The sequence below is a fragment of the Silurus aristotelis genome (genome assembly GCF_946808225.1).
Source record: "Silurus aristotelis genome assembly, chromosome: 14".
Lineage (NCBI taxonomy): Eukaryota > Metazoa > Chordata > Actinopteri > Siluriformes > Siluridae > Silurus > Silurus aristotelis.
The window spans coordinates 28,665,829-28,675,828 of NC_139587.1; the positions used below are offsets into that span (position 1 = coordinate 28,665,829).

General features: G+C 39.3%; 1 protein-coding gene across 3 annotated transcripts in view; it reads left to right on the plus strand.

The window, feature by feature from the left end:
- Positions 1-10,000, plus strand: part of sv2bb (synaptic vesicle glycoprotein 2Bb) — a 79,949-nt gene that overhangs the window by 61,194 nt on the left and 8,755 nt on the right. For all 3 annotated transcript variants that reach the window (XM_083561195.1, XM_083561196.1, XM_083561194.1), the window contains 5 exons: positions 4,921-5,101; positions 5,317-5,468; positions 7,876-8,009; positions 9,660-9,749; positions 9,831-9,944. In XM_083561195.1, the coding sequence (XP_083417321.1) occupies positions 4,921-5,101; positions 5,317-5,468; positions 7,876-8,009; positions 9,660-9,749; positions 9,831-9,944 (671 nt within the window). The remainder of the gene's footprint in view (positions 1-4,920; positions 5,102-5,316; positions 5,469-7,875; positions 8,010-9,659; positions 9,750-9,830; positions 9,945-10,000) is intronic.

The following is a 10,000-nucleotide window of genomic DNA, read 5'->3' on the forward strand; positions in this document are numbered from 1 at the left end:
ACAATGTGTTTAACCAACTTACTGACGATATGCTAGCTATCTAATTCATCTGTCCCTTCGTCCTTGTGTTGCGTTTGAACACATTAAACTCTGTAGTGATCAACACTTAGAGTAATTACTGTGTCTTTTTGGCTCTTTGAAGTCTTTCATTATTAATAATTAATAATAATTAATCATTTATGAACACATTTGCGGTAAATGTTGATGTTCTAAACAATTTTATCCAGTTTTTACTTTCTTTGCATTCTTATATCTCTGTAATTAACTAATAAGTGTACTAGCTATTTAACACCTATTTGTTCTGAATATTTTCTGATTATCACATCTGAGGTAAATGTTGATGTATCATATAATCCTTTATCATTTTTATTATCACAGTGTCTTTCAAACGTCTATAACAAACTTACTGATAGCATGCTAGCTAGATCATTCGTTTCCATCATTATTTATCAAATCATTTTCTCCACGTTGCCCATTTGCTTAGCAGTGGTGTGTATTAGCTTTTCCTTTTAGCATTTAATTTATAAATTCCATTTAAAAGCACTAAGATTTGATTAGCAGTCTATGTTAAGAATAACTGTTACACGGTTGCCTTTTTTTTACTTCTTTACAAACATATCTGAGGTAAATGTTGATGTTCCGAATAATTCTGTCTCATTTTTATTGTCAATACATCCTTACAGTTCATGTAGCTCTGGTAAATGTTCTAGCTAAATCTAACTAAAGACTAGTTATATTGAAAAGAGCTAAAACACAAATAAATAAATAAATAAATAAATAAATAAATAAATAAATAAATAAATAAATAAATAAGATAAAATATTGCTAGCTATTAACGATAAAGTTTAATTTTTGTTGTTATAAAATTTTTTTACATTTATTTACCAGCAACCCTGTGGTAAATGTTGATGTTTTGGATAGTTTTGTCTCATTTTCACTCTCACTTCTATTTACACAGTGTATAATAAATTTACTGACCACTGCTAGCTAGCTAATTCCTTTGTTTCCATCGTTATCTAATGTAGCCTTGCAACCACGTTACCCAGTTGTGCAGTAATAGCATTTTTCTTCAGATGAAAAAAAACACCCATAAAATGTCTGAGGTAAATGTTGATGTTCTGGCTAGTTTTCATTAAGTTTGCCAGTGACATGCCAGCTACCTATCTCCTAACTCATGCATGTTGTACTGTAAATCATTCTAGTTGTATACTGATTTTCCTCCCAATCTCAGAAGCTCATTTATATCTCCATGCTAAGTGTAATTATAAATTAATGTTGGTTGTTATAATTCTTATTCATTTGTCAACACATCTAAGGTAAACGTTGATGTTCAGGTTCATTTCCATCACTTCTGCATCTATTCACTGAATTCACTGAGCGTATAAAGACTCTAAAGATTAATTGCTAGCTAGCAAACATATGATTGAGATTTCTAGTTGCCTAGCAACAATGTACTTATAGCATATAACCACCCCCAAATATGAAAAAGGTTTTATTTTAAGTTAAATCTCCACGTAAACACACTTCTGACATCTGGAACCTTCTGCATCCTTCTGCAGCTGCATCCATTTTCATTAGTATCCCATTTCCCCCTGAGGGAATTTGCGATTGGGATCGAGCTGAAAACACTTGGCAGGGGTTCGATATTAGCCAGAAGCTACTTAAGCAGAACATAAATAAGGAGTGGCTGCAGAGTTAGCGAACAGCGCTGAGATTAGGCTGAGTCGCGTCTCGACCTAATGCCAAGGAACGACTCGCTAGCTGGAGAGTGTAGAATGTCTCACTTTTATATGAGAAAAAAATCACTCAGTTTAAGACACAGTGGAATAACACAACATGATGAGGCATGCTGTTTTAGGAAACTAATCCACATCAGGGTAGTTTGATGAAGCGAGTGAGTTCCTTTCAGTTGTTCCTTCCAGAAGTGTTCTGTTCCACTGACATTAAAACAATGTTGCATCTATTACATGAGGTTTGCATGAGATGAGGTTTATGTAACACTGTAAAGCGAATCAGTTCCTGTTCTCACTTACGTTACAGCAGCTATAAACCCTCACTCCCTTACCTCGTCTTCCTTTTCTCTTAAATCACTCTTTAAGAAGAACAAAAATACACAAAGCTGTGTACACTCCGATGTCCTGAAGATGTCGGACTCTGACTGTTACAAAGCACTTGAACTGGAGACTCCTTCCATACATGTCTTCATAACCATCTCCTCAGGAGTGGATGTACTGGGGTGGCTCAGGGTGGCAACTACTACCCTAAAAAAAAGCCTTGCCACCCCATCTGCCACCTCAGCACTGGTACCCCAATTGATCAAATAAAAATGTAATCAGTTTCCACGGCAGCGGTTGTGCTTCAGTGTAATGACAAAAAACGAAATCTCATCTTTCTATTAAAGCGAAATGCGAACAAACGACTCTTCTGAACTGCTTCATTTTCGTGCATCAATTAAATTCAGTGCAATGCAGCCTGATCACTGATCCCAAACCAATGACTCCATCCGGCTCTTTTAAAGAAGCATTTGTATAAATAAACATGTACAAGTATATTATATATTATTATAGGTATTATTTATAGTTTATATTATATTATTATAATATTATAGTTAATTTTGATGAGATCTTTGTGTGTATTAATGACTAACAGCTTAACTCTAAACTATTTTTTTAAAGTATGTTGTTCAGTAACTTGCGCCTTCAGAATTGTCCGAACTTTTGGCAAAGTGACGCCACATGACAACAATGTTGTAGTGTTTCCAGTGAGCAGTGCAACACGTGAAAGGAGTTTTTGAGCTCTGAAGTCACCTGAGGTCTGTAATGGCGGAGAGTAAATTGTCTAATAGTTTGACTTTTCTCAACATTATATGAACCAAATTCTTAGCATTTTAAACACCGAATATGTAGATCATTCCTTGAATTCATAAAACCCATTCAAGGATGCTTGCTGTAATTCTCATGCCACCCCCTCGCCACCCCATTAATCATTTTCTAGATCCACCCCTTCATCTCCTTGCAAAATACCTCACCACATTGATACATCAATGATATTATTAAAAAATTTATTTTTTATTTTTCTTTTGTAATTCCTGTGAATGAGCTGTGACTATAGAAACAGTCCTGGGGGGCGTGGCCTAAAGTCTAAACGATAATTATTCAAGGATAATATGATGCTACATTGATAGCTATAAGAGTCTTTGCTTGTTAAATACATTCGCATCGTACCTTCAAATGCTGACGTCAGCTGACTCCTGCCTTGGCGTGTGTGTGTGTGTGTGTGTGTGTGTGTGTGTGTGTGTGTGTGTGTGTGTGTGTGTGTGTGTGTGTGTGTGTGTGTGTGTGTGTGTTCGTTTAAACAGCAGAGTCAGCATAGGATTCAGCAGATCAATACACTTCTATCTGACCTTCAATCTTGAATCTGATACACAACATCCCTCTATCCCTCTATCATTTTTTTCCTTCTTATCTTTCTTCCTCCAGCTCTTTATCTTTTTCATATCTCTCTTTCTCTTCTTTCAGTCTCCTCTTCTTTTCCTTTATTCCTGAAGCATTATGTTAATCACTCACTCCTGCTTTTATGTTCCTTCGATCGCCCACTCTCTCCCTCTCCCACCATCAGTCCCTTTCTCCCTTTCTATTCATCTTAGTGTCATGACCTGGCAGGAGGGATTAAGAGCAACTGATAGAAAAGAGAAAGAGAGAGAGAGAGAGAAAGAGAGAGAGAGAGAGAGAGAGAGAGAGAGAGAGAGAGAGAGAGAGAGAGAGAGAGAGAGAGAGAATACAGATGGACATGCTGAGATGGAGTGAGCCAGTCCTCCTCCTCTCTGTGGGAGAATCTCTCTCTCTCTCTCTCTCTCTCTCTCTCTCTCGCTCTCTCTCTCTCTCTCTCTCTCTCTCTCTCTCGCTCGCTCTCTCTCTCTCTCTCTCTCTCTCTCTCTCTCTCTCTCTCTCTCTCTCTCTGAGGGTAATTAAAGGTAAAGAGTGTGTGCCTTGTTGTTTTGGAAGACTTGGTGTCTGATTGTGAGAATGAAGTAAATGGTAGTTTTCAGGACTCTGCAGCTGCATTGTGCTCTAGATGTTTTCTCTCCTAATCGCACTGAAGTGTCCTGATATTTACAGGAATGTTCTTTTATTGACATGGTCAGGTCCTGGGTGTACAGACAAAACTGGACGATGAAGAACATCATCTGAGGGAAAAAAAACTCCATCATCTCTTCTGTACAAGAAGCAGGTGGTTAAAAGTGACCAGGGTTTGGAGGCATCTGCACACATCCACTCCACTACAATGAGTTATTTACTCAGTTACTTAGGAATAAAGACAGTTAGTATGTTCGTCATTAGTTAATTTATTTCTTAGTTAGTTTAAAGATTAATTAGTTACTTATATGTAGAATCTAAAGCTGGAATGTTATTCGTCAGGACAAATTTTTGGTATGACTCCGCCTACTACATTTAAGGCCCCGCCTCCCACAGTTTAACAGCAGTTATAGCTGAAAGTGATGATGATGATTATGATGATGATGATAATGATGATGATGATTGTTTATACTGGGTGTAAATGTATGAATATATGACACACTATTTCTATTGTTATGCAAAAGAATAATAAACCTGAGGACATGAAGCTTTTACTCATGTAGCAAGCACACTGTAAACGGAAAAGAAAGAGAGAGGGGAGGATAGAGGGAAAGAGAGAGTTTATTCTGTGCATATTAATGATGTGTGATATGAGGAAATATCATTTCACACTGAATTATAAATATATATTTATCTTTGGCTGCTTTGGAATTAAAAAAAGAAATTGTGCCTTCTAGTGGTCGTCAACAGCCACTGCACCCGGTAATGTGTTCACCCCAAACTCCCTTAGTTCAAGGAACAGTTCCATCCTGACGTGCTCCTCACCAGTAAACTTCTCCTTCAGGTCTGATCGTGTTCCTGGGAATGATGTTCGGAGCGTTCCTGTGGGGGGGAATGGCTGATAAAATAGGACGACGGAAATGCCTGCTCATCGCTCTGACCATCAACTGCATCGCCGCCTTCCTCTCTTCCTTTGCTCAGGGATATGGATTCTTCATCTTCTTCAGACTCATATCTGGCTTTGGGTGAGAGACACAGAGGCAAAGAGAGATAAAAAACAGAGAGAGTGAGAGAGACAGAGACAGACGGAGAGAAATAAGAAAGAGCAACTTCAGTTTATAAAGAATTCTAACCAGCAGGAGCTGAAAGCAATAAACTGATGAAACAATTTGTGTGTGTGTGTGTGTGTGTGTGTGTGTGTGTGTGTGTGTGTGTGTGTGTGTGTGTGTGTGTTCTACAGGATCGGTGGCTCTGTCCCTATTGTGTATTCGTATTTCTCAGAGTTTCTGCAGATGGATAAGAGAGGAGAGCATCTCAGCTGGCTCTGTATGTTCTGGATGATGGGAGGAATTTATGCTTCATTCACTGCCTGGGGCATCATTCCTCACTATGGTACTGTTATAACATGTTAATAACAACAATATAACAGCGCCCCTCACTATAGTACTGGTATAGCATGTTTACAACACCAAAATAACATCAGCGCTGACTGTTACAACTATAATATGTTAGTAACTTTTCTATATCCTCATCCCTTTCTATAGTACAGTTATAACATGCTAATAACACCTGTATAACATTGTGAAGTTATAATTATACTATAACTACAGTACCATTATGACATGTTAACACCTCTATATCAGCCCTTACTACGCAAGTTATAACATTTTACTAGCACTTCAATAACATCCCTCAGTACAATGAAGTTATAATATGTTCCATATAATACTTCTAAACATCATCCCTCACTTTGGGACAGTTATAACATTTTAATAACTCTTCTATTGTCTTTCGGTCCTCATTATGGTAGTTATAACGCATAAATAACACTTCTGTAACATCATCCATCACTACAGTACATGTACACCTCTATAACATCAACCCCTTACTATAGTACTATTATAACGTTAATAACGCCTCTATAACATCAACCCCTTACTATAGTACGATTATACCGTTAACAACGCCTCTATAACATCAACCCCGTACTATAGTACGATTATACCGTTAACAACGCCTCTATAACATCAACCCCTTACTATAGTACTATTATAACGTTAATAACGCCTCTATAACATCAACCCCTTACTATAGTACGATTATACCGTTAACAACGCCTCTATAACATCAACCCCGTACTATAGTACTATTATAACGTTAACAACGCCTCTATAACATCAACCCCTTACTATAGTACGATTATACCGTTAACAACGCCTCTATAACATCAACCCCGTACTATAGTACGATTATACCGTTAACAACGCCTCTATAACATCAACCCCTTACTATAGTACGATTATACCGTTAACAACGCCTCTATAACATCAACCCCGTACTATAGTACGATTATACCGTTAACAACGCCTCTATAACATCAACCCCTTACTATAGTACGATTATACCGTTAACAACACCTCTATAACATCAACCCCGTACTATAGTACGATTATACCGTTAACAACACCTCTATAACATCAACCCCTTACTATAGTACGATTATACCGTTAACAACGCCTCTATAACATCAACCCCGTACTATAGTACGATTATACCGTTAACAACGCCTCTATAACATCAACCCCTTACTATAGTACTATTATAACGTTAATAACGCCTCTATAACATCAACCCCGTACTATAGTACGATTATACCGTTAACAACGCCTCTATAACATCAACCCCGTACTATAGTACGATTATACCGTTAACAACGCCTCTATAACATCAACCCCGTACTATAGTACGATTATACCGTTAACAACGCCTCTATAACATCAACCCCGTACTATAGTACGATTATACCGTTAACAACACCTCTATAACATCAACCCATTTACTATAGTACGATTATAACGTTAATAACGCCTCTATAACATCAACCCATTTACTATAGTACGATTATAACGTTAACAACGCCTCTATAACATCAACCCCGTACTATAGTACGATTATACCGTTAACAACGCCTCTATAACATCAACCCCGTACTATAGTACGATTATACCGTTAACAACACCTCTATAACATCAACCCACTTACTATAGTACGATTATAACGTTAACAACGCCTCTATAACATCAACCCATTTACTATAGTACGATTATAACGTTAACAACGCCTCTATAACATCAACCCCGTACTATAGTACGATTATACCGTTAACAACGCCTCTATAACATCAACCCCGTACTATAGTACGATTATACCGTTAACAACACCTCTATAACATCAACCCATTTACTATAGTACGATTATAACGTTAACAACGCCTCTATAACATCAACCCATTTACTATAGTACGATTATAACGTTAACAACGCCTCTATAACATCAACCCCGTACTATAGTACGATTATACCGTTAACAACACCTCTATAACATCAACCCATTTACTATAGTACGATTATAACGTTAATAACGCCTCTATAACATCAACCCATTTACTATAGTATAAAATGTATAGTTGAATTTATATCTGTACTTTTGAGAGTCACTAACAGCTGGAACCAAATTCCTTGTGTGTGTAAACACACTTGGCCTATAAACCTGATTCTGATTCTGATATGGCACAGTTATAACACGTTAACATTCTGTTACATCGCACACTAAAGAACAGTTATAACACATTATTAACACTCTAAAACATTGATAACTGTCTGTAACAATTGTAAAACAATGCTCATAATTCTGCAGATATTAAACATTAATAAGACCTTTATAACACAATAATGTGTGTGTGTGTGTGTGTGTGTGTGTGTGTGTGTGTGTGTGTGTGTGTGTGTGTGTGTGTGTTCAGGATGGGGTTTCAGTATGGGTTCGGAGTTTCAGTTCCACAGTTGGCGTGTTTTTGTGTTGGTTTGTGCCCTGCCCGCCGTCGCCGCCCTCATAGGCCTCAGCTTCATGCCCGAGAGTCCTCGCTTCCTGCTAGAGGTACAGGGTCAAAGGTCAACATGTATGTGCTGAAATTCAGCCCGAAATCCTTAAACACTTGCGACAGAGCAGAAATTAACACGTTCTTCAACAAGGAAGCAGTAACAGGTACAGGTACAAGTACAGGAACAGGTATAGGAACAGGTACGGGAACAGGTACATGTATAAGAACAGGTACAGGTACAGGAACATGTACAGGTACAGAAACAGGTAGAGGAACAGGTACAGGTACAGGAACAGGTACAGGTACAGGTAGAGGAACAGGTAGAGGAACAGGTACAGGTACAGGTAGAGAAACAGGTAGAGGAACAGGTACAGGAACAGGTACAGGTACAGGTACAAGAAGAGGTACAGGTACAGGTAGAGGAACAGGTACAGGAACAGGTACAGGTACAGGAAGAGGTACAGGTACAGGTATAGGAACAGGTACAGGAACAGGTACAGGTACAGGTTCAGGTAGAGGAACAGGTACAGGTACAGGAAGAGGTACAGGTACAGGTAGAGGTAGAGGAACAAGTACAGGTACAGGAACAGGTACAGGAACATGTACAGGAACAGGGACAGGTAGAGGAACAGGAACAGGAACAGGTAGAGGAACAGGTACAGGTACAGGTACAGGAACAGGAACAGGTACAGGTACAGGTACAGGAACAGGTGGAGGAACAGGTACAGGAACAGGAACAGGTAGAGGAACAGGTACAGGTACAGGTAGAGGAACAGGTGGAGGAACAGGTACAGGTACAGGAACAGGAACAGAAACAGTAACAGGTAGAGGTACAGGTACAGGTACAGGTACAGGTAGAGGAACAGGTACAGGTACAGGAACAGGTGGAGGAACAGGTACAGGTACAGGTACAGGTACAGGTACAGGAACAGGTACAGGTACAGGTACAGGAACAGGAACAGGTAGAGGTACAGGTACAGGTAGAGGTACAGGTACAGGTACAGGAACAGGTACAGGTACAGGAACAGGAACAGGTGGAGGAACAGGAACAGGTGGAGGAACAGGTACAGGTACAGGTACAGGTACAGGAACAGGTACAGGTACAGGAACAGGAACAGGAACAGGTGGAGGAACAGGTACAGGTACAGGAACAGGTACAGGTACAGGAACAGGTGGAGGAACAGGTACAGGTACAGGAACAGGAACAGGTAGAGGTACAGGTACAGGTACAGGTAGAGGTAGAGGAACAGGTACAGGAACAGGAACAGGAACAGGAACAGGAAAAGGAACAGGAACAGAAACAGGTACAGGTACAGGTACAGGTAGAGGTAGAGGAACAGGTACAGGTACAGGAACAGGAACAGGAAAAGGAACAGGAACAGAAACAGGTACAGGTACAGGAACAGGAACAGGGACAGGTAGAGGAACAGGAACAGGACAATCAATCAGGAGAGAGAACAAGTAAACAAATACAGGAAGCTGTGACCAAATAAGGAAAGTGAAGAGCAGACAGAGACAAATGTGACTTATAAATATAAATAAACATAGAATTTATTTATTCCTCTTTTTTCTTAATTTTTCCCCATTCTTTCTTTCTTTCTTTCCTTCTTTCTCTTTTTCTCTCTTTTTTTGCTGTCCCTTGTCCTTTATTTTGTTTCATTGATTAATTTCTTTCTGTTCTTTTTCTTTTTTCCATGTTACTCCAGCATGCGAAACACGACGAGGCCTGGATGATCCTGAAGCGGGTTCACGACACGAACTGGAGAGCAAAAGGAGAACCGGAGCGAGTGTTTACCGTGAGTGAGGTTCTACTGAAGATGAAACAGATGATCACATTTCTATATGAAGGAACACTAAAGTTTCTGTTTCCTGCTCAGGTTTCTCAGATCAAAACCCCGAAGACGCAGGAGGACGAGTTCTTCGAGATTCAGACCTCCACAGGAACAACTTTCCAGAGATGGGCGGTTCGCACGGTGACTCTGATCAGACTGGTAAACTCATCACTGGGTTTATGACCTACGCTGGCGTGAGTTTTACCCTCAGGATG